The sequence below is a fragment of the Denticeps clupeoides genome, unplaced genomic scaffold (assembly GCF_900700375.1).
Source record: "Denticeps clupeoides unplaced genomic scaffold, fDenClu1.1, whole genome shotgun sequence".
In the NCBI taxonomy this organism is placed as follows: domain Eukaryota; kingdom Metazoa; phylum Chordata; class Actinopteri; order Clupeiformes; family Denticipitidae; genus Denticeps; species Denticeps clupeoides.
Window position 1 is genome coordinate 12703 of NW_021629805.1, and position 25635 is coordinate 38337.

General features: G+C 44.5%; 1 protein-coding gene across 3 annotated transcripts in view; it reads left to right on the top strand.

The window, feature by feature from the left end:
* The first annotated feature begins 1150 nt into the window (after positions 1–1150).
* Positions 1151–25635, top strand: part of LOC114774544 (A disintegrin and metalloproteinase with thrombospondin motifs 2-like) — a 39299-nt gene continuing 14814 nt past the window's right edge. Inside the window, exons 1-10 of one of the 3 annotated variants that reach the window (XM_028966329.1) lie at positions 1299–1435; positions 2187–2306; positions 10620–10703; positions 12248–12404; positions 12538–12643; positions 12728–12871; positions 13863–13995; positions 19645–19674; positions 20433–20546; positions 20845–20990. In XM_028966329.1, coding sequence (XP_028822162.1) covers positions 12398–12404; positions 12538–12643; positions 12728–12871; positions 13863–13995; positions 19645–19674; positions 20433–20546; positions 20845–20990 — 680 coding nt within the window. In that variant the 5' untranslated portion in view covers positions 1299–1435; positions 2187–2306; positions 10620–10703; positions 12248–12397. Of the gene's footprint in view, positions 1436–2186; positions 2307–10619; positions 10704–12247; positions 12405–12537; positions 12644–12727; positions 12872–13862; positions 13996–19644; positions 19675–20432; positions 20547–20844; positions 20991–25635 lie in introns of all 3 variants that reach the window. The other 2 variants (XM_028966327.1, XM_028966328.1) reach the window with 2 other exon arrangements.

The window sequence follows — 25635 nt, forward strand, 5'->3', positions numbered from 1 at the left end:
TTTGGATTCGTCATTGTGATACACAGCAAGCATGTGGAAATGTGTCCTCTCCATTAAACCCTAAGTGAGCAGTGGGCAGCCGTGTGTGGGGACGGTACCTTGATCAAGGGGACCTCCGTGGCACCTTGGCAGTTCCTTACCCGCATGTGTCCATGTCACTATTTTGTCTGCCCTGCTTGGACTCTGATGGCATGATACTGTTGTGTACTGAGTGTACTGTTGTCGTCTCATATCTGCGATCTGCTGAAAAATCTGCTCAGATCTGCCATATGGGGAGACAAATTGTGAAAATGGGCCTAAAGTGACTAAACCTGGATTTTATTTATTTTATTGTTTTTAGTGGGAAAAAAGCTAATAATAGAAAGATAGTATTTTTCAAGGTTAGTACTTTTCATTGTGAACATTTAATTACTCTTAGAAATTGTTCAGTCCACATTTAATTGGCGTACATTTTAAGTGTTTATCGCGTCTATCTGGATTACCCCTTCTGTTCTTGTTTGCCCTGACTGCTTGACCCTGGATCCCCCCGAATCATTCTGAACATGGTCCAGTCCCACCTTGACTCGGTTTTTCCAGCCGTGATGGAGTCCCGTTACGAACTGCCATCCTCTCAGGTACAGATTGGGGCCGAGCACCCACGCTCAGTCATCTCCAGCCCCCGCACACGGCAAGATCTCAGCAGTGTCTGCACGTGCGCCGCATCAGCCGGAAACTTTTATCCTCAGAAATAAAGTGTATTCAGTTCTTGTTTGTGTGGTTGGTTGTGAGCGTCCCCTCACCATCACTTTTTTCTGGTGAAAGCTCCTCCCCTGTGAATGTGAACATGTGAATAGTATTTATTCTTGTCCATTTTGAACTGTGGAGACCCCTGGGTGGGAACAGTAATTTGATGTTGTTCACCTCTGTTTGTCACAGTGGTACAGATAAAACCTTCTATCCACCAAATGCCTGTGTGTCTCTACTTAAGTTTAAAACCTGCGTGAGCATCGTAGGACCTATTTCGTTCCAATTTGGTCACACCATTCCTGAAGAAATTGTGTAGTGTGGCGAGATGCAGAGGGAGGTAACTGGCCTTGTTCATCATGTAGCTGACCGGGTAGCTGACCGGGTGATTCATTTTCCAGTGCTCTGTAGTCATGATCTACTGCCATGACCTGAAAAGCAGCGTGAAAGTGTCAGTTACTGTACAATGCACAGCTGTCTGGTCTCTAATGTGTGCTTGTGTGTTGTTGCAGGACCTGACCTGGGCGGCCTGCTGGAACTGGATACGCTGTACAGAGGTGTGGAACAGAGCAGGAACCACAGCCGACGTAGCCGCAGGAACACTGCAGAGGGGACCTACAACATTGAGGTCATGCTGGGTGTGGACAGCTCAGTGGTGCATTTCCATGGCCGTGAACATCTCCAGACATATCTGCTCACCCTCATGAATATTGTAAGTGTGAGGATTGCTTGTGTATGTGTATGTTCTGAGTGTCCAGTGTCAGTGTGAGGTTCAAGTGGTTGTTGCATGTTTGTGATGCAAGTGACGGGACTCACGGGGCTCTATATCTATAATAAAAGCATTTGTTTACGCTTTGTGGCATAACCTATTCTGATTGGTTTATTACATGTTCAGCACTAACTGAATAATTGAGAGGATTAGAATAGCCTTTCTCTGCTATTCTCTGCTAAGGTTGGACAGAATGCACAATTGCAGAGTGAAAAGGGTTTGGAGTTTACGTAGGGTAATGTACATGCAAAAGAGGGGTCTCACTCTCGATGTGTCTAAGAGGGAGCAAAGGGAACTTAATTTGCATGTACAGGCAGATATTCAGGTATAAAGGGCCGAGCAAAGAGGTTTGGACAAAGTTCATATATGAAGAAGCTGGCTGTAGTGCAGAGAAGAGGAGAAAGCAAAGCCAAAGAAACAAGCAGGGTTGTGTGAAAGTCAGAGTGAGGGCCAATCCAAAGTCAAAAATCAAAAAGACAAGGGGGTCAGGAGAGCCCTACAGCAAGCGAACACCAGTAACACAGTGTGGGAAGCACGACTATGAATGAGCATGGATTTGAGTGCATGAGGTGCTTTTATGGTTGCTTGGGGATTTCTTTGTTGGTGCCATGGTAGGATGATTCTTTTGAGAGAGGAAGCCCACGTGCCCTCTGCTGATTGGTGGGTTGAGTCGTGACAGTACCCTCTCTCTTAGGGCTGGCACTGGACAGCCCAGCCAGATCCAGCCAGGAGTCATGGAAGTCCTGTATAAGAGCTGGGTCATAGATGTCACCTAGGAGTGTTCTTCTGGACCAAATCCCTCCAAGCCTACAAGGTACACCACTGTACAAACTTGGCGCAGCACACCAACAAGACAAAGCACCGGGGTGGTAGTAGCCTAAGGGGCAACACACTAGCCTATGAACCAGAAGACCACAAAGTCAAGGGTTCAAACCCCATTTACTACCATTGTGTCCATGAGCAAAACACTTAACCTTGAGTTGAGTTCTGTGGCCCAATTTTCCAAAGTCTGAAGGCACCAGTATCCCCTTGGTTGACATCCAGACTTGATCCCCTGGGTGGTAGACCAGGTCAGCCCGGTGGCACATATCTGCTTGTTGTGGATGAAGACTGTAGGAGGGCGCATTGTACCTTTCACATATTTTCATGTGGTGGAAATGACAGATCTGTGCAGTGATGGCAGGGACAGGCCCTTCTGGGACCTTGCCAGGGAACCAGGAAAGACAATGGCCTGGGAGAGGGAATGGACTGTGGCAGAGATAGTGAGTTGGTTGTGTGCCAACATCTTGTGTGAGATGTTTGGACCAGGTAGGTGGGTTACTGGAACAGTACGAGTCCGCTTTCTTACCCACTAGGTCAACGCTACGTCATATGGAGTGTGCGTTGCTCAAACTTGATAAAGATTGTATGGTTGAAAAGGTGTTGTAGGACCTGGTGGACATGACAGAGATGAGTTGGGAGGTCTGGTGTGGAGACCAGGATGTCATTGAGGTACACAATCCAATCATTCATGAAGCACATAGTTCACAAAGGCTTAAAAGACTGTGAATGTAAATGTTATGTAGATGATAACCTGGGCCAATTGGAGAGGTCAAAGGGCACGACCAAATACTTGAGCTGGTATTCCACTCATCCCCCTCCTGGATATGAACCAGGTGAAAGGAGTTGCACAGGTCTTGCTGAGTTGAGGAGAGAAGGGAATATACACTGTTCCAAAAAAGAAAGAGAACCCCAAAAAAGATATCCTAGATATGAAGAAATAAATATGAACTTTGTTCTTTACATAGATGAATGTGCTGACAACAAAATCACACAAAATCAAATTTATTAACCCATTGAGGTCTAGATTTGGAGTGTGGCGTTGGTGGATGGAGCAAGACATGATGTCCCATATGTGCTTAATTGGATTCATATCTGAGGAATCGAGCAGGCTGGTCCATAGCATCAATGCCTTCATCTTGCAGGAACTGCTGACACACTCCAGCCACATAAGGCAGTGCAGCCCCCCCCAATAAATGCCATCCCACACCATTACTGACCCACTGCCAAACCGCTCATGCTGGAGGACGGTGCGGGCAGCAGAACGTTCTCCACGGCATCTTCAGACTCTGTCACATCTGTCACATGGCTCAGTGTAAACCTGCTTGTTGCAAATTTGCCAATCCTGGTGTTCTCTGGCAAATTCCAAACGTGCTGCACAGTGTCGGGCTGCAAGCACAACCCCCACCTGTGGGCGTCTGACCTCATGCCACCCTCAAGGAGTCTGTTTCTGAGCAGACACATGCACATTTATGGCCTGCTGGTGGTCATTTTGCAGAGCTCTGGCAGTGTTCCTCCTGTTCCTCCTTACACAAAGGCGGAGGATGTGGTTCTGCTGCTGGGTTGTTGTTCTCCTTCACGTATCCTGATATACTGGCCGGTCTCCTGGTAGTGCATCCATGTTCTGGACACTATGCTGACAGACACAGCAAACCTTCTTGCCGCAGCTCGCATTGATGTGCCCTCCTGGATGAGCTGCACTACCTGAGCCACTTGTGTGGGTTGTAGATTCCGTCTCCTGGTACCACTAGAGTTAAAGCAAAAACATCAGCCAGAAAGCTCAGGAACTGAGAAGTGGTCAGTGGGCACCACCTGCAGAGCCACTTCTGTATTGGGGACGTCTTTTCCAGCTGTTGTCTGTTCCATTTGCACAACAGCATGTCAGTCAGTGTTGCTTCCGAAGTGGACAGTGATGGACTTGGAGTTACATGGTGTTGTTTGAGTGTTCCCTTTATCACTGTCATATTGTCAAGCTACTGTCTTCTTTCAGTTGATTCACTCGGTACATCAGAAGTATGGGACAACTTTACCTTCATGCCCAACTGAAGACATCTTTAATCATGCCTATATGTAGGAGATAGGGCAACAGGAGCAGGGGCCTCGCCCCAATAAAACCACCTCCCCTCAGATCTTGTGCTCTTCACCGTGCTAAGGACACTTTATGACTATAAAATTAGTTTCAGCTAATGTTATAGATTTTAACAACTCAGATTTGACTTGTTTCAGCGAGTTGCTCCAAAATGAGAGTCGGTTTCCACAATGTCCACTGATGCTCCCGCAATGAAAGAGAAGTCCACCGTTCATCTCTGTCCTCAGGGCTGTGGTTTCCCATCCACGATAGGAATCTGCATGAAGCATGCACGGTCTGTCTCGGAATTGTCCACGCTAGACTGGCGCTGTCCCAGCCAGAGTTGTGCGGGTCAGCTCAGCTCAGACGGGCACGTCAAGTGCAAACCTGTACTGGGCTCGAATCTTCTGACAAGGAGGACATGCAGGCCATTCAGCCAACCCCTGGGGCTGCAAGGGTTTGTCAGATCCTTCATCGGCCTGTTTTGTCGAGCAGCTGCTAAGATGGAGGTGGGGTGGCCTTCCCTTCCACCTGCTCCAATGTCCTCTCGACATTATTTGCCATTATTTGTAGGGGGAGTGTTACAGACTGCTCTTTACTGAAAACCTGTGTCAGATCATGATAAGATCAACTCTGGGGGTGTCTACATTAATCGTATAGTTGGTCTGAAAGCAGTCCGCACTCACCTGATGCCACCGATGTCTGAACTGGGCATTTTCTGCCGTTTGCGGCTTCAGGTTGTAACAGGTTCGGGTCATGTGGTGAAGGGCCAAGAAGAAAGAGAATCTCAAGCAGCTGCTGGGGTTTTCATCAAGCGCTCTGCATCAGGATGATGACTAACTCCGCCCACAGCATATTGACCTGTATATATTTTCAGTATATAACGGATATATATACTGATATTGGGGCTGTATATATAATCAGTGTATAACTGTCAGGGTTGGAAAGAGTGAAAAGGCTATTAGGGTAATGTACATGGAGGGAATATGGGACAGAAGCTTATCAGACAAAAACTGAAGAGGGGTTTTGTAATCCACAAAGTTCATGCACAAGCAGGCAGTCCGGCATAAAGGGCAGAGCAAAGAGCAGTCAAGGCTCAGAAAGAGTTCATACACAGAGAAGAAGGCCCAGGGAGGAGCAGAAAGCACCAATATTAAGATAAGATAAGATGATCCTTTACTAGTCCCACAAGTGGGACATTTACATTGTCACTGCAGAAAGAGGACAAGATAAGAGCAGAAAAAAAATTTAAATGCTCACTTTACAAGTAAATAATCTTGAAATATTATGTGGATGAGTGAATTAAAATGTGTGTGTGTGTGTGTGTGTGTTTGTCAGTCTATGTATGTGTGTCAGCTGTTGTAGAGTCTGAAAGCGGCTGGAAGGGAAGACCTTCTGAATCTCTCCATCCCTCATCATGGGTGTTGCACCCTGCCACTGTAGGGGCTGCTTAGTGCTGTCAGGGTCTCCTGCATGAGGTGGGAGATGTTGTCCAACAGGGATGACAGCTTAGCCACCATTAGCCACCTCCACTGGTTCCAGCGGGAATCCTAGAACCGAGCTGGCTTGACATAGACCTTGGACATCAGCCTGTTTAGCCTCTTTCCATCCCACACCATAACCACAGAGTCATAAAAGGTCTTCAAGAGAGGGACCTGCACTCCAAAAGACCTGAGCCTCTGCAGCAGGTACAGCCGGCTCTACCCTTTTCTGTACAGAGCATCTGAGTTGTGAGTCAAATCCAGTTTAATGTTCAGATGAACACCAAGGTACCTGTAGCTCTTCACAGCCTTGATGTCCAGACTCTGGATGTCCACACCCTGGATGTCCAGTGGTTGTAGTGGAGGATGTTTTTGCATTTGGAAGTCTACCACCAGCTCCTTGGTTTTTCCAGTGTTGACCTGGAGGTACTTCTGCTGGGTCAGTTCTCTGTACTCCTTGTCGTCCCCATTCGTGCTTCTGTAGGAAGCTGTTGGAGAAGTTAGCAGGAGTGAAAAAATTGTTTAAGCTAAGAATACTTTCAAAAAATAAATAATAATTCTAATAATAATCTACATGAACTCATTATTGTTCATATTCTTTGCCTTTAAACATAATCATTTCTTATACAGCGGGGAAAATAAGTATTTGACACATCAGCATTTTTATCAGTAAGGGGATTTCTAAGTGGGCTATTGACACAAAATTTCCACCAGATGTTGCCCTCAAGCCAAATATTGAATTCATACAAAGAAATCAGAACATTTTAATGGTACAAGTTGAGTCATAATAAATCAAACGAAATGACACACGGAATAAATATTAAACACACTTTATTTAATACTTCGAAGAAACCGCTTTGTTACAGCTTCTAGTGGCTTCTTATATGGAGAGACCAGAGTGATTCTGGTCCATTCTTCCACACAAACATTCTTTAAATCTTCAAGGTTTCTTGGGCCTCTTTTTTTGTAGGATTATATTAAAATGAATCAGTTATACCAAAGAAGTGCGTAAATTAACCTGCTGCTCGCACACTCATCCATGAACCAACTCAGAAGGCTTCTACATTATTACCATTAGTACCATGAGCTGCTCTTGGAACCGGCAACCTTCTGATTAAACGGCCCCGTAATCAGAAGGTTGTCAGTTCAAATCCCAATCCACCAAGCAAAGCACCGTCACCACACACTGCTCACCGGGCGCCTGTCATGGCTGCCCACTGCTCACCAAGGGTGATGGTTTAAAGCAGAGGACACATTTCACTGTGTCACCGTGTGCTGTGCTGCAGTGTATCACAATGACAATCACATCACTTTAACTGATTCATAAAAGACTTTGCATAATTATCAATAATTACCCACTAATGGCTACTCGTGCACTGAGATGGGCCCATGGTCACTTTAATAACCAAAAGGGCATCCCCAAAATGGTCTGAGATTAGGAAGAAACGCACAACTCACAAACAACCCCAAATAATCAACACACAGCAACAGTGAGCTGCTCTGGAACCTGAGAGAACCCAGGAGAGATCCTTGTGTGGTCTGCATATTTATTCCTTGTTACGTTCATGCCTCTGTGGCATCTTCAGCTGATGTTTCGGGCTTGCTGAGTGAAAAAGGTCATTCCTTTGTATAAATTATGACTGAATATTTTGAGTTGTTAACCATTTTGGATTTTTTCTACTTTATAGTAATACAGTACTAAACATTGACTATTCTCAAAGTACTCTCATTACATGAATGAACATCATTATAAACCATCAGTTTTATAAATATAATAAACTTGTCATGCGAACATGAACTGTTATGAAGAACAGTGGATAAATCCAGCACTCGGGTCCCGTGCGCTCGCCGCCACCATCTCCCAGCACGGTACGTTGACTGTTGATTCTTCTTTATTACGCCGCCGACTGCCTACAGCTCCAGGACCTCACCAATGGCCAACAGGCATCAGTCACATACATAAATCTATAAAAATCATCTTTGATTTACATCTATTGCGTTTAGCAAACACCCTTATCCACAGTGACTTACAGTAGTGACAGGGACAGTCCCCCTGGAGACACTCAGGGTTACGTGTCATGCTCAGGGACACGATGGTAGTAAGCGGGTGTTGAACCTGTCACTTTGTAGTCTTTTGGCTCATAGGCGAGTGTCTTACCTATTAGGCTACTACCACCCTTTCAAACTCAAATAATAAATTAGCAAATAAACTATTAATTGATTTTAAGTTCTCATACCATCATCAATGTAGATGACACCTTGTAAACAACTGCATTCTTTTCAAGACACAGAAGGGTCAAAATGTCTAAGGAGCTTGCTTGTGTGTTAAGAACTGTCCAGTAAGGGGACGCTGCTGATTTTGTACGTTTGCTCAGTCTATCATTTCAACGTTGGATTATTTGAACAGGGTCAGTGGAGGCCTAGTGTGTGAGGAAGCGGACTCTGAACCTCCAAGGTTTCCACCTCCATGTTAGAGGGAGGCAGCATTCCTCCTCCTCCAGAGGACGAGCCAGCATGGACAAACAAAATGTTACCAAGAATGAAGTGACAAACCAACAGCAACTCCTAAGACAAGTTCACACCAGTAAAAACCTGAAGAATGAACCCCCACAGGAAATGTAACAACCTAGAGTCAAATAAACTCACCGCACACTTCTGCTCAACTGCAGCACAACAGCTCCAGAACTTGGTTGCTTGGTTACCTTTGGATATTTAACAAATTAAAAGCAATGAATATGTCATTAAGGAAGATTTTAAGTGAGTGCATGTCTTGCTCTGTCTCCAGAAGAAAGAATTGTGTGTGAATGTGTGTGACTTTGTTATGCTGTAAAGTGAGGATATGAATAGTACAATATCTGCAGAAATGCTCTTTCTGAATTACACTGGAAATACTACTTTTTATAGAAGATCTCTTATAAATAAAATATAAGATGATCTTCATCATCCCAACGTGGATTAGTGAGGAGTTTCTGCTGATTTCATGACGTCTGAATATGTCACTCAATCGTTTCCATCATTACTCTCTGTCCTTACTTCTGGCTCCTCGTCCTTGTTATGTGCAGGATGTGAAATCCATTATTAACAAGTTATTAATACATTGCTCATATTTTATTGCACTAGTTTGTGTACCTGCAGGCTGCTTGTCTGCTCCTGCACTCTCAGGAAGGAAGTAGAGAGAGAACAGAACGGATGTGTGTGTTTTTTGAAGATGTATTGTAGTTTGCATGAGAGGATGTGTGTGTATAATGCAGTGCCGAGGTGCTTGAACTTAATAATGAGGTGGAACCCTGTCAAGGTCACCTGTAGGTCACCATGGACATTGAAGGACAGAGTGGTTGGCCTAGAGGGTAAGGAAGTGGCCTCGAATGTCCCCTTGATGAAGGTACTGTCCCCATACACTGCTCTTTGGACACCTTTCACGGCTGCCCACTGCTCCCTCAGGGGATGGATTAAATTCAGATAGCGCATTTCACTGTGTGCACTGGGTGCTGTGCTGTGGTGTGTCACATGCAACAAATAATCACTTTCACATTATTGGTTTGTTACATTTCCAATTGAAACAGTGGCCTGAGTATAATATGAAAAATGAAGATCATGGCCAAAGTTGCATGGCGTGTTCAGAAGGTGGTTCAGTATGGCTGGTGGTGTGGGTCCCCAGCCAGTCAATATAAATGAAAGCTCTTGGTGCATTTGAGGAGGTTTGTTGACTGAAAGACTTGGTGACGGTAAACTCTGACATCTGTGTCGCTGTGACTTTAAGTTGTTGCTAAGCAACCCAGCTGAAGCTTTGAGCGAATGAGATGAAAGACGGCAAGAGGAAGACAGACACGCAGAGTTCAGGGGGAACTGGCAAGAACTCAGGCGCCATAAAGAGGTTTTAACATTTGGGGAGGTTGGCAGTTCGGTTTTTCTCCACTATCTGGTGATCTGTAGTTGGTAACGTGTGGGCGACACCAGATCAAGGGGCTGAGGGGGTTGGACCAGTGGACCATGCAGAAATATGCCGGATGAGAGCAGTTGTGAAGCACCAGTTGGCCGGGTTTAACAGGGGCATGAGGAGGTGACCACAGAACTGAACCTCAGATAAAACGCAAGAAAAAGGATGTGACAAAAGTCGGACGATCTCTGGTCATGACAAACATGCAACATCATCCCCACGTGCCACCACGTACTAGCTCGGCATGTCATTCATTCATGTTGCAGGAAGCACCTCTCAACAGTTCCTGAACAGAAGGGAGCAGAGGGCGGGGCAGCGATATTTTAGCGATATGGGGTGTTGTGTGTAGAATTGAATCCATTTTGGAATAAATCTGTAAGAAGATGTGGAAAAAGTGATGCGCTGTGAATTCTTTCCGGACGCTCTTTTTTGAAGCATGTGGACAGAGTGACCAATCAAATAGACCCATCACTTATAACAGCAGTCCTGATGGGGCCCAGGGGCGTCCCCAGGTGCCCCAATCCCAACAGCCCTTTATCTTACGACACCAATCAGCAACACTCCTACCCAGGCGGGCTTGTAGGAGACGAGATGACACGCCCTAGACTACCTAGTTTCATGGAACAATGTTCCTTTTTGACTTCCAGTGGAATGCTGTGGAAGTGTGTTAAACCTTTTCAGTTGCCTTGATTAAAGAAGCAATAAAACTGTCCTTCACACTAGTAGAGAACGTAGCGTAATGACTACATCATTATTTCAAACATTGTCAATGATTCTTTATTATTCTGACCCAGAGTCTTGCTGTGTCTTCTCTCTGTGCAGGTGAATGAAATTTACCACGACCAATCTTTGGGGGCTCAGATCAATGTGGTCCTTGTTCGCATTATCACACTGGGGCCCGAGAAGGTAAACCAATCAGCCTTGTGCTCTGTGTGATTTTTCTCGCTTTTATGTGTGTGTCAATAATCATAAATCGTTCCAGAGTCTGAATGAACATCAGGGATAATTCGTTATGGGCTGAAAGATAAGGACACTCATCGCTCCAGGTCTCCCTGGTTTGGTCCATTATCTCTCTTGAGTGAATAAAGAGGACGAGAGAGTTTAATGTAGAAAGAAATCATATAAAAATATATGAATTATGAGAGTGTTTTCTCTACAACAATACAAAAATGGATATCATTGAACTTCTTTGGTTTAGCAAGCATCAGGTAGTCTATGTAATGCCAAGAAAAGCCTTGGAAACATTTTATTTTGCAGATAAGAATGAATTTAATTGAATTTTTCACTGACACACACAACAAGGTGATTTAGTTTCAGATTTAGGTTTTTGTTCCTTATGCACACAGAGTCCTTCAGAGTCCATGTTTTAGAACATCACACTATAAGATGATTGGTTATTGGTTAGTCAGAACACCAATCAGCATGCTGGGCTTGGTAGTGGACAGCGGTGGACAGTGGTGACCAGGCTTAAGGTCCTGTTGTGGCTGTCAGAAACCAGGACCAGACTTTAGGACAATGGTGCCATTATGATAGTTCTGCGATATTAAATAAGCATTCTCTTGTATTTGTGTTGAGTATTGATGCTAGGCTTCCCTAAACCCTACAGCCTAACTACTTCTTTGCATTTATACAAACCTGTCCCTGTTCTTATCTGTTGGTTGTGTGTGTGTGTGTGTGTGTGTGTGTGTGTGTGTGTGTGTGTGTGTGTGTGTGTGTGTGTGAGACTTACATGCTTTCAAATACACACTAAGCAAGGCTGCATCTCAAGCTAAGCATGAAGATGACTTGCGAGAGGGGGCTTTTCTACTGGAATAACCAGACCCGAGTGAAGTAAATCAGGGTCCCAGAGGAGCTTTGTCAAAGTCACACGCCTTCGCAGATCATCTCTCATAACACTGCAGTTATGCAACCTGCATTCTGAGATGTCTTGTGAGGATAAACATTCCATGTTACTCCTCACAGCATAATCCATACGTTTTACAGAACAATCCAAAAATTCCAGGATTTATGCAGATTCCAGACACAGCCCAACACCCAAAGTGCATCTAAACAAACACACACACACACACATACACACACACAGGACTATGGGTAGGTAGATGACCTAAGTGGGTGGGCAGGACAATGATGGTTTTCCTTTTCTCATGATGCTGAAGTTTGCCCTCTACTGATGCTGAAAAGCTAAGGTTCTGCTCATAAGACATATGATTTGAAAATTAAAAACAAATCAGGATCATTTGTTTTATATTGTTTATTATATTGTAGTGTAAATGAATTTAAATAAAATAGGAATAAGGAATATAACTTAATTAAAGTCTTAATAATGTATTCAGGTCTTAATGTTTAAGATGACAACCTAGTTCTGATCTAGTTTTAATCCAAACACACACCCAGCCAAAGGTAGTGTTAGAAGTGACTGTCCCTCTGTCCCTCTGTCCCTCTATTGTCAGTCAGCCCATCTGATAGAGGTGGGGAATCCATCCCAGAGTCTGGAGAACGTGTGCCGCTGGGCATTTCTACAGCAGAAGAATGACACGGGAGACAGCGAGTACCACGACCACGCCATCTTCCTGACTCGGCAGGAGTTCGGCCCCACTGGAATGCAGGGCATGCTCTCTCTCTCTCTCTCTCTCTCTATTTATATACATCACTCACGCCATTCTCACCACAGTACCAACAGCCTGTGGACAAGGGAGGCAGAAGTGGGGTGAAAGATTGTCATTTTCTCTCTGTCTGCCAGGTTATGCTCCTGTCACAGGCATGTGTCACCCTGTCCGAAGCTGCACTCTGAATCACGAGGACGGCTTCTCTTCTGCGTTTGTGGTGGCACATGAGACTGGGCACGTGTGAGTACAACTCTGTTGCTCAGTGGTTTCTGGGTGTTTGCTATACAGTTTAATCTGTGTGTGTGTGTGTGTGTGTGTATCTAGCCTGGGAATGGAGCATGATGGTCAGGGGAATCGCTGTGGGGATGAAGTGCACATGGGCAGCATCATGGCTCCTCTGGTGCAAGCAGCTTTTCATCGTTTCCACTGGTCCCGCTGTAGCCAACAAGAGCTCAGTCGATACCTGCAGTGAGCAACCCCTTCACACACACACACACACACACACACACTCATACACACTCACACACACACACTCTCACACACACACACACACACACATACACAAGGGAGCAAACTGGAGAACGCGAAGGAAACAAGATGGAGAGCGCATGAAAAAGATTATTTACAACCCCCTGACTGTGGGAAGCTGTAGAAGGCACTTCCTGTATCTGTGGATTCAGCAGGAATGTTCTCCTGTTCTTCCTGGAGGACTGCACCTGGATCTCTTCACGTCGTTCCATCGCATCTCTACTGGGGTTGAGGTCTGGACTCCGACATGGATGCTCCAAAAGGAGGAGTCAGTTTTTCTGAAGCCATTTTGATTGTGGGCTTGATTCAATGTTTTGGGTCTTGCATCACCCAACTTCTACACCCAAATTCTAGTTTCAGATGACATGCAGACATTCTCACATTTTCCTGAAGATTTTTTTACACTTGGAAATTCATCTTTCCTTAAATGATTGCAAGGTGGCCAGGTCCAAATCATGATGCTTCCTCCACCATACTTCACAGACGGGATGATATGTACTGTCCTCTTTACACCAGATGTAGTGCTGCATGTTGTTCTCAAGAAGGTTCCGAGGCTCACATGGAAGTATTCCTCATGTGTGGAGCAAAGTCAGAAAGTTGTAGGGGAGTTTATCAAAGTAATTCTGGTCCACACCTCCAAACGTGGTTTTTAACTACCCCCCAGGTATTATAACACCTCACTCCAATTAGCTTTTATGAGGTTATTACCTCTAGGGTTCACATACTTTTTCCACCAGCAATGTAAGTTATTTATGGTTGATCTCAATAAAGACATGAAAGCTCATATTTTTAGTGCTATTATTTTATGCACATTATGTCAATACCATAGGCCTAGATGAAGATCAGACCACATTGCATGACAAATTAATGCAGAATATAAAAGTGTTTTTGTAACATTTGGTTTATCTTTTTTGTCATCTGCCCTCATAAGCTCATATGACTGCCTTCGTGATGACCCTTTCTACCATGAATGGCCCATGCTCCCATCGCTGCCGGGACTCCATTACTCCATGAATGAACAGTGTCGCTTTGACTTCGGTGCCGGATACACCATGTGCACCGCAGTAAGTCCCGCCCTCTCATGGCTACAAATTTCATTCATAATGTACTTCAATCATCCTGAACCATGGAGTCATGTTTTAGGTTGCGAGGCAAGGACATTAGCAATGCCTTATGGAAACAGAATTAGACCTGGCTTTATACAGCTGCATAACAGAGCAGTGAACCCTAACAGAGGATTTATACCAATAATATCATACTATATAATACTATTTCATACTATAGCATAAATATACTATACATTAGACTTTGACGAGTGTCTGGATTCGGGATGGAGGCATTTTAACCATTTTTCTGTACAAAATCAATCCAGTTCAGTTAAATTTGATGGTGCGGAGCATGGACAGTTTCCTTCAAATCATTCCTTACTGTTAATTCCTTACAGTCGAAACTGGAGAAGAATTCAAACTTCTGAGATAGCTTTTCATGATCCTGAATAGTCTTATTAGAGTAGGTTTGAGGATCCCATGCTATCGCTCTTCATAGATGAGACAAAGAGAACCACATCTTTCAACTAGCCATCTTAAATACCTTTTCTGATGAGTGGACTACAAGTTAATCAGTATTGAGCAGTTATCACATTTTATTTAATTTCACACCAAATTAAATACTGCTTCAGTAAAAATCACCCAAATGCAGTCATTCAAATAAAAATTTGGTGTGACCACCGACCTTCAAAACACCATCAGTTATAGATACTCTTGTATGCAGTTCACCGCTTCCCTGACGCTGTACGACGCAGCCATGCATACGGTCCCATGTCCCCGGAAGCAAGACCCCCATTATAGGTCGCGGTGCGAGATGTCAGAGCGTCGCGGATGGTTTTATTCACCCACGGCTTCTGATTGGGAAACGTTCTGATGATCATTTTCTGAAGGGTGGCGTCCCTATGAAGCAGGTTGATATTCTCAGAGCTGTTTCGGAACGTGTCCCAGTCTGCGTCATCCACCCCCCTCTGAACCAGAACTTCCTGTTTGAGCCTTTGTTTGTATTTAGGCATGAGGAAGATGGCGGCGTGGTCGGATTTACCAAACGGTGGACGAGATTGTGCCTTGTAACCGTCGATAACTGTAGTGTAGCAGTGGTCTAATGTCCTTTGGCCCCTAGTGGGGCAGGTGACGTGCTGATGGAAGTTTGCCACTGCTGGTTTGAGGCTGGCATTATTAAAATCTCCTGCCATAATAAGCTCAGTGTCCTGGTGCTGTGTTTGGTGCTGTGTGAGCGCCTCCTTCAGTTCGCATAAGACAGTGTCCGTGTCCGCTTTCGGTGGAATGTAAGCGGCGCTGATGATGACTGATGTGAACTCCCTAGGAAGGTAAAAGGGACGACACTTGATGGACAATAGTTCCAGGTTGGGTGAGCAGGAGCGAGTGAGAGGAACAATGCTGTTACACCAGCTGTTATTTACCATCAAACACACTCTGCCTCCCCGTGTCTTGTATCCTGTCCATGCGGTGGACCGAGAAGAACTCGGCCAGCTGGATGGCGTGGTCCAGCACTGCTGGGTTCAGCCATGTCTCGGTGAAGCAGAGGAGGTTGCACTCCCGGATGTCTCTCTGGAAATTTACCCTGGCCCTGAGGTCATCAAGCTTGTTCTCCAGTGACTGGACGTTGGCGAGCAGGATGCTAGGCAGAGGTGTGCTGTGTGCACGGGCCCTCAGCCTGTTCCTGACGCCGGCTCGTTTCCCCGGGGCCGCCGCTTCGCGTCGCGTCTTTTATTCTTCCTCAGGATCTCCCTCGGCCAGCTGGGATCCGCAGCAGTTAAAATCTTCGTATTGTAAGCGCATTGTATACTAATAGAAACAAGAGTCTCTCTACTGTACTTAATGCACTTAATGGTGGTGGATTTGCCGGTGAAGGGTTGCTGAAACTTAACAACGTAAACGATGGCAGAGCAGTAGCGACGGCAGCTGACCTCACCGGCGCCATCTTGGCAGGGTAATGCATTAGCACATTTCTGCTTACTTAATAGTAACTCACATTTAACTATTTGGCATACAAAGCCAAGAATTGGTCATCCTGTGTAACAGTTCATGAGTTACGACCAAAATATCATGTTCAATTTTGCATGCCTGCTATAGTGCCACATAATGGCCAAATTCATCCAAATTTGGATGAATTAGGTCTTCGTCTTCCTCCGCTTATCTGGGTCTGGGCCGCGGGGGCAGCATCCCAAGTAAGGATCCCAGAGAGCCCTTTACCCAGCCACCTCCACCAGCTCCTCCGGCAGGACCCCAAGGCGTTCCCAAACCAGATTGGATATATAATTTCTCCAGTGTGTCCAGGGTTGACCCAGGGGCCTCCTGCCGGAAGGACATGCCCGAAACACCTCCCCAGGGAGGTGTCCAGGAGGCATCCTGACCAGATGTCCAAACCACCTCAACTGGACCCTCTCGATTCTACTCTAAGTCTCTCCCAAATATCCGAGCTCCTCACCTCTAGGGCTGCACCCGGTCACCCTATGGAGGAAACTCATTTCGGCCGCTTGTATCTGTGATCTTGTTCTTTCGGTCATTATTCAAAGCTCATGACCATAGGTGAGGATTGGGACGTAGTGGTAAATCAAGAGCCTTGCTTTTTGGCTCAGCTCCCTCTTCACCATTAGAGATCGGTTCAGCAGCCGCATCACTCGTGATACCTAAACTCCTCCACTTGAGGCAGGACCTCTCTCCCGACCCGGAGTTGGCAAGCCACCCTTTTCCGGTCGAGAACCATGGTCTCAGATTTGAAGGTGCTGATCCTCATCCCAGCCGCTTCACAAGCAAGAGCTGCAGGTCAGAGCCTGATGAAGCTAGGAGGACCACGTCATCTGCAAAAAGCAGAGACGAGATTCTCCTGCTACCAAACTAGACCCCCTCCACACCACGGCTGCGCCTAGAAATTCTGTCCATATACAGTCCCTGACAAATGTCTTGTCGCTTGTGTACAAAATGGCCTCAAGTGTCGCTGAAATATATTTATAATCAAGATTTTTTTTACAAGAAATGGCCCATTTTATTCCCAACAGCTTTTGTAATAATGTTTCAGTGCAAAATTAAACTGTCAAAAAGTATTATAATATTCAAAACTTTGTAAAACCCATAAAAGTCCATTTTTGCAAAGACATAAGTGTTGTGTCCTTGTCATATGAGCTTCATCTGTGACTAATAATGGATCAATTAGGTCTCAGGTGTGTATAAAAAGAACCCCAGAACCCCACTAGACCTTCACATCAACTGCAACTAGACCTCTAAAAACATGCCTAACATTCACCCTGAGACTAAAGTGTTGATTATCAAGAGGCTGAAGACCAGATCCACTGCTGATGTGGCTCAGCGTCAAGTACAGAGGATAAAAAAAAGATTTGAAGTGACTGGATCAGATTTGAAGCCCAGGTCAGGCAGACTCCGCAAGACAACTGCTCGAGAGGACCGTTTGTTGGCTGGAAAATCCAAGACCGGCCCATTTTCCACTGCAGCAGAGCTCCACGAGACCCGGTCACCTGAAGTCCCTGTGTCAACCAGAACAGTTGGTCATATTCTGGAAATGTCCTCCATGGTGGAATCAGTGCCCAGAAACCAGCACTAAACGAGAGACAATTTGCCAAGTCCCACAGCCTGCAAAAAGGATGGATGCTGGAAAAGTGGCAGAAGGTGGATTTTTTGGATGAATCTTCTGTTGAATTACACCACAGTCACCGCAAATATTGCAGGGGACCTACTGGAGCCCATATGGATCCGAGATTCACCCAGAAAATAGTTTGGTGGCGTAAAAATCATGGTCTGGGGTTACATCCAGTATGGGGGTGTTTGAGAGATCTGCAGGGTGTAAGGCAACATCAATAGTCTGAAATACCAAGAAATCTTAGCTACCTTTTATATTCCCAACCCTTAAAGAGGCCAAATTCTGCAGCAGGATGGGAAATCCATCATATACTTCCATCTCCACATCAAAGTTCCTCAAGGCGAAGAAGATCAAGATTTCAGTGGCACTTGAGGTCAATTTGTACACAAGACTTTTGTCAGGGACTGTACTGGAAATCAGTACTGGATGGAGTTAAATGAGGTTTAATAAGTTAGATTTAGACAATATAAAATATAAATCAGTTAGAGCTAAACTATATAAATAGGACAAATAATTAAAGCAGTGATCATAGCAACAATCATATCAGTGATAAATAAGTGAACTGAATAATCTTTTTTCTATGTTTTATAATTGTGTTATTTTTCCTCTCTGTTTAATTAAATCATTTCTTATAAGCTTTGTATAAGGCCATGGGGACCTGCCAAACACTGTCTGAAGTCCCTTTATTTAGGCAGTGGTGACAAATAGTCAGATGTTTAAGTCAGATAGTTAAGTTGGTAGGCTTCAACTCCTCCCCCAAAATCAACCTAAAAGGGACAGGGACACAAAATCACAGCCAGCCACACAGTACACGTGGGAGCATATGCCCAGAGACTTAACAAATCACATAAGTAAAATTTGTAAGACTGAAGAATCGACTACTGTTATGCTCAATTTATTGGAAGCCCAGAATCACCTTTCAGTAAACTCTAACGTTCAAAATGTCACCTCAAGAATCATAAATTAAATTGAAGTGATTGTCATTGTGATACACAGCACAGCACAGCACACGGTGACACAACAAAATGTGTCCTCTGCATTGAACTCATCACCCTTTGTGAGCAGAGGGCCTTGGCGCTTCGGGATTCGAACCGGTAACCTTCTGATTACGGGGGCCACTTCCTTAACCGCTAGGCCACCGCTGCCCAAAAATGGTAACAAAGACACTTTTCGTCCCTGGGTGGGCCATGGCTATAATAAGAAGATTTTAACACATTACTTTTATTCTCTCTTTAGACTCCCTGTAACATTTTGCATCATCTATAAAATTCTGCTATTAAAATTTAAAGGAATTGGTTATTTTATCTCACCGTTCTGCTGTCCTTTCTCTCATTGATGCATTTGAATTTTGTCTTTGTCCAACTCTTATTCCTCCAAAATGTTGCTGATATTTATTTTAATATTAGTAATATTTTTGGATAATTGCTTGAGAAAATGCATGGGTTTTCTGCATAGCAATCAGATAAAAGCCCACTCCCCCCTTACTCAGGATTTAAAAACATGAAATAAAGTCCCTGAAGGTCTATGATACTTTGTATGATGATGTTTGGCCAATATCAGACTCTTCTGCGGAAGCCAGCATTGTCACACATCACACAGACTCGCACAGAAGCACCATCCCCAGTGTACAGTGTACACACTCCCTTCACCTGACACACTTGCTCATAATTCACTTACCCGCTCGTTTTTGCTCTGATCCATGGAGAAGTTTGCACACTGTACATACTGTACTGTATAGTTTATCTTCACTATATTGTAATGAGCTTTCTAGGAATAGTCATGTTTTTTGAGTTGAAATACCATGTCTTTCTGCACCTGGGTCCTACACCTTTGCCTCATTCCCCACAGCATTACAAAACTGAAGATATCAATGATGGTCACATGATGGTCACAGATGTGGCTTTCCATCTGCACATTTTGGGAAGGAGAGAATTTAAATGATTTATGACAATTTATGGTGGTCAGAATAGTGCACAGATGTTCATGAAGCTGAGATGGAAACACAGAAGCTGACAAACTTGAACCACTTACCTGTCCACTAATTTTCTTAGCTGCAAAAGGTGGGCCAGACAGGAAACCAGGTAAGGTTGTTACCTTCCACACACAGTGTGTGTACTGGTTACAGGTTTTGTTGTCTTTCATGATTTTTTTTTCCTGTTATGTCCATTGTCATTTTTCAGACCTTGAACTGCAGGAGGCTACAACTGACAGTCACATTTGTCACCTGCTGTTATTATTGACCAGTCCTTTTGGCAGGAAAGGACACTTCAGTTCACCCTGGCAGCATAAGTGCCATTTTAATTGGAAGTGAGAGAACTCCCACTGCACTGCTCTCATAAGAACATCCAACCAAATCCAGTAAGCCCTGCTGGAACTAGGGAGCAGTCAGGAAGACCTTCCTGCAGAGCAGTGTCTGACATCAAATGTGACACCATCCATTCATCCATATTTTCCCCGAGTGGATGAAATACCAGCTCTAATGGATAAGTTGATGAACACAGGACACACCATGAGGACTGGCATCATCGCATATCTCAGTCTTGCCAGGCCACTTATGCATCTCAGTTTCTATAAAACATCAAGGCAACATTTGGGAAAAAGGAATTATCTGTTTAAACTATAACAACTGATCTTTAGGCCTCATCAGACTATTCATTATAAAGGTTCTCATTGTTTCTTTTGCTTTTGCATGCCCTGTTTGTACATGTTCAGTGCTGAGACATTCTTCTTCTGTATTCACATTATAAAAGTGTGCACCTTCCCATTTCCTGGAGCTTTATTACGACGGCTGTGAGTCAGATGAAGAGTGTTTTGCTCTCTGTATCTTTTTCTCCTTTAGTATCGTACATTTGACCCATGCAAGCAACTCTGGTGTAGTCACCCAGAAAATCCTTTCTTCTGCAAAACCAAGAAGGGGCCACCCATTGACGGGACAACATGTGAAGATGGAAAAGTACTGACACACATACACCAAAACACAAGAGACACAAATGAAATATGACATTAAGGGCAGTGCATGAAGTTACCAAAAAACTTGATACTAAAACCACTCTACTGTTCGCATGTGCACAGAAATATATTTCTGTGAATATATATTGTTGTATTATAATGCTAAAGCACACATGCATGCACTGATGTTGTGAATCCAGCACATCCTGGACAGGATTGAGGAAAACACATGCACTTTATAAAATGTGGTTGGAGACATAATAATAAAACTGATGTTGGGATCATCCCTCTCTCTCTCTCAGCATTGTTTTAAAGGCCACTGCATCTGGCTGAGCTCTGAAGTCATCCGACAGGATGGACACTGGAGTTCCTGGGGTCTTTTTGGGCAGTGCTCACGCTCATGTGGAGGGGGAGTCCAGTTTCGTACACGCGAGTGTAACAACCCATAGTGAGTGTATGTGTGTGTATGTGAGGCTACACTGCATCTTTATTGTACACTAAACTCTGTAAGCTGGTAATCAGTGGTGCTTCTAGACCTATTGGTGGGGGACATATACTCTGTATGAATACTAAATGCTGCATTTGCAAATTGATAAAACACCCATGCAGTATTTTACCTCAACTCATATAGCTTTTCATTCATCAGTAAGTTATTTTACTGGGGCAATGGCCCCTGTTGGCCCCCTCAGAACCACCACTGCTGGTTTGTATTAATGCTTGTAATCGTAAAATTGTATTTTGCGTAATTCCCATAATCCTTCCATATTAGAATACTTCCTCACATATTACAAACTTTTTTCCCCTTTAGTTGCTTGAACTAAAATCTAGGTTAATGAAATGACTACGCAAATAAACCCCATTGTGCTAAACTGGCAAATGAACATTCCATTCATGAGTGAGAATTCTTATTTCAAGGCTATCAGGAATATATATTATTAGGTTAAAGTGGCTCCTGCAAATAGGTGTAATACATTAGAGGGCATATCAGACTTAATGTTTTTTGATTGACACGATGAAGGACAGTGGACCCAAGCACAATCGTTTTATTAAAAAAAAGGATTTATTGAAATTAATACATTTATTGCGGAACAGAAAACGTATTCACAGGATGCAGAGGTTTCAAACTTTTGTACTCAATGACAATGATTTTTTTCTTTCAGAAGCTTATATACAATGTTTTGGTCATTCAGATAAGTGGAAAACCCTTCAGACAGAATAAAGAAAGAATACATTAACAGATATACGTACAGCACCAGTCAAAACTTTGGACACACCTTCTCATTCAGTGCTTTTTCTTATTTTTCTCACTGTAAATGAATACTGACCACATCCAAACTATGAAGGAACACATATGGAATCATGTAGAAAACCAGAAGAGCATTTGAATAACAGAATAGGTTATGTTATAGGTTATAGGTGTGATTTGATGATGTCCTGGCCTGACATCCATCTTGCGGAGTTTGTTGTTGACTGTGTGTTCCTGGTTTCCCGATTGTCTTCGTCTGGGTTGCTCTTTGGAAAAAAGCGTTTGCCAAGTAAAGTAAATTAAGTAAAGTTTTTATCTTTACATCCGATTGTGTCTTGTGCCAACTAGCCTGTCCTATGTTTTGTGTCCTGTGTCCAGTGCACTGTGCGCTGTCTTCACATGTGTGCCTTGTCAAGAGTTCATTCAAGAACCATCAGATAGGACTGGTAAAGTTCAATACTCTGATTTGTGCTCTAATCCATATTATGGCAAGAAACTTATCTGACTAAAGAGAAATGACAGTAAATCTGTCAAATTTAACAAACTTTTCAATGCATCCTCAAATGCAGTTGCAAAGACCATCAAATGCTATGATGAAACGTGAGGACCGCCCCAGGACAGGAAGACCAAGAGTTACCTCTGCTGCAGACAACAAGTTGTCAGGCTCAGAAACTGCACTTTAACAGTGCTTCAGATGAGAGCCCACTTAAATACATCACAGACATCATGTAGCAGACACATCAGAGGAGATTGAGAGGAGCCTTCATGGTCAAAGGAAGAACAAGAAGAAGGGCTTCTACATGTTTTGGTCTGACTGGAGGAGCAGGCGTGATGGCATGGGGGTGTTTTGCTGGTGACACTGTCAGCGAATTATTTAAAATCCAACACACTCTTAACCAGCATGGCTACCACAATATTCTGCAGTGACATGCCATCACATCTGGTTTGCATCGTAGTGGGACCATCGACCCCCATTGAGGCAAAGAAAGGGCTATTAGGCCAAAAAAGAGAGTGATGGAGTGCATTTACATTTACATTTAAGGCATTTGGCGGACGCCCTTATCCAGAGCGACTTACAAGGTGCTTTCAAGTTACCATCGATGAAGAGATCAATTCCGGTTTACTAGGACCCCAACTATGAATACATCTATTTAATTCACTCTGTTGTAGATTCTGTACACAAAGTTCGACAACAAGAAACTTACAATTTAATCTAAATCTTCTCTAAAGAGGAAGGTCTTGAGCTGCCGTGTGAAGGTGCTCGGTGACTGAGCTGGAAGTTCATTCCACCACCGAGGGGCCAAGATGGAGAAGAGTAGATGAATGTTTTCCTTTTACCTTCAGAGATGGAGGGACCAGGCGAGCAGTACTGGAGGCTCGGAGTATACGAGGTGCAGTGCGAGGTGTAATAAGGGCTGTGAGGTAGGATGGTGCTACTCCATGTTTGGCTTTGTAGGCCAGCATCAGTATTTTGAATCTGATGCGTGCAGCTACTGGGAGCCAGTGGAGGAACGTAGCAGAGGGGCGGTGTGGAGAACTTGGGAAGGTTGAAGATCAGTCGTGCTGCTGCATTTTGTATGAGTTGTAGAGGTCAGATGGTACATAGTGGTAGACCAGCTAGAAGGTAGCTACAGTAGTCCAGTCTTGAGATTACTAAGGACTGCCACATCAGATGACCTAAACTTATTTAAGATGGTTTAGGATGAGTTGGACAACACAGTAAAGGCAATGCAGCCATCAAGTGCTCAGCAGCTCTGGGAACTCCTTCACAACTGCTTCAGGTGACGATCTAGAGGCTGAGAGGGTGCAAAGTTGTCATCGGAGCAAAAGTTGGTTACTTTAAAAAAATCTAAAATATATTCTGATCTGTTTAAAACAATCTTAATTTCTATATAATTTCAATTTACTATGTCATTCATTCATTCATAGTTTAGATATCCTCCATTTACAGCATTTGGCAAACACTCTGGTCCAGATCGACTTTAAATATCCATCATTGAAACCCCTCATTTGGATCACAAGGACGCGATCTGAAGATTCCAATTTACGTACGTTTTTTTTATTTGTTAGATATAGAAATTGAAAGGAAGAGCTCCTTTTAGTGTATATATGTTCTAAACAGGAATGAAAAGGTGCAGGAGAGAGGTATCTGAAATACGGTGTGTAAAAAGAAGACATACTAATATATACTACATATAATACAGAATATGATGTCAAATTAAAATTAAAGGATGAGGTAGAAACCTTATTGCTCATGCTTGAGGCAGCGAGGGCTCTCCCAGGGAGGGTAGAGAACAGACTTCACCATCCGCTGCAAAACCACACACAGAGACAGCAGCACAGGATGCTCTCAATGCAGCGGCGGGAGAAGGACCAACAGAACTTGCAGGAAATAAAGTCTTCTTCACCAGCTCTGTTGAGTCCACACCACAGGACAGGTCCTCCTCCGCCCAGGAAGCGGACGTCTGACGCCCTCTCCACACACTCACTACTGATGTAATGTGGTTTGATGGCCGTTTTCCCTTTCCTTGGCCTTTGATGTGTTCAGGAACAGGTTATGGTCTCTGCACCACGCTGTCAGCTGCTCCACCTCGTGCCTGCAGACTCATCTCCTCAGAGGTGTCGTCTGCAAATTTGATTTTCATTGTGAGCACAGCACACGTGTCCTCTGTATTTAACCATCACCCTTGGTGAGCAGTGGGCACCATGACAGGCACCTGGGGAGCAGTGTGTGGGGGCGGTGCTTTACTATTTCATTTATGGCATTTATCAGACGCCCTTATCCAGAGCAACTTACAATCAGTAGTTACAGGGAGCAGCTCAGGGTTAATTGTCCAGCTCAGGGACACGATGGTAGTAAGCAGGATTTGAACCTGGGTCTTCTGGTTCATAGGTGAGTGTGTTACCCACTAGGCTACTACCACCACCCTGCTTTGCTCAGTGGCACCTCAGTGGCACCATGGCGTATCGGGAATCGAACCGTCAACCTTCTGATTACGGGGCTGCTTCCTTAACCACTGCCCTGATGATTTGACGATTGTGTTGCTGTACTGGGTGGGGGTGAGGCACAGTCACGTGTGAGAAGGACAGGGGGCTCAGCACACAGCCCTGAGAAGAGCCAGTGCTGATGGGCGAGGAGATGTGAGGACCCACCCTGACCCTTTGTGTGTGGTCTGTCAGGAAGTTCCAGAAACAGGTGGAATATGGGAGTCCCAGATCCAACAGTTTACACACTGTGAGGGAGGATGGTGCTAAAGTCTATAAAGAGGAGGCGTGCGTAGATCTCCTGGTGCTCCAGGTGGGACAGGGCAGCATGAAGAGCAACAGCTACAGTATAGACCTGTTAGTCCTGTAGGCAAACCGGTGTGCAGGTTTTTAGTTTGAGCTTGAAGACTCTTTTCCAGTCTGTCTTCCTTTTAATGACGGGCGGTGGCTACGCTGAGGCATCCTGACACTGCACTGTATGGTAACTGTGGTGTCAGGATAGAGAAGACATCTGAACAGACCCGACGTCAGGGCCAGCGACCAACTCATATCTGCTTCACAAGGCCATTGCTTTACTGGCCATTTTATGCTAAGCATGCCGAGCTGCCCCGGCACCTGAACTGACAACCTTCAGGTATAATTATTGTACCTGACATGAAGTACTAGGTAATAGCACTTTTTGGGGAATGTTAACGTGGCAGATCTTTCAGGAATAATGTCTGTAACATGCTGGTCTGTTTACAACCCGACCTGGCCGTGCCCTGATTCACGCTTTGCTCCTCACGACTGTGATATCAGGCAGAGGCAGGCATGAAAGATGCCGGGGGGGCGGTACCTTGATCCCGGGGACCACAGTGGCACC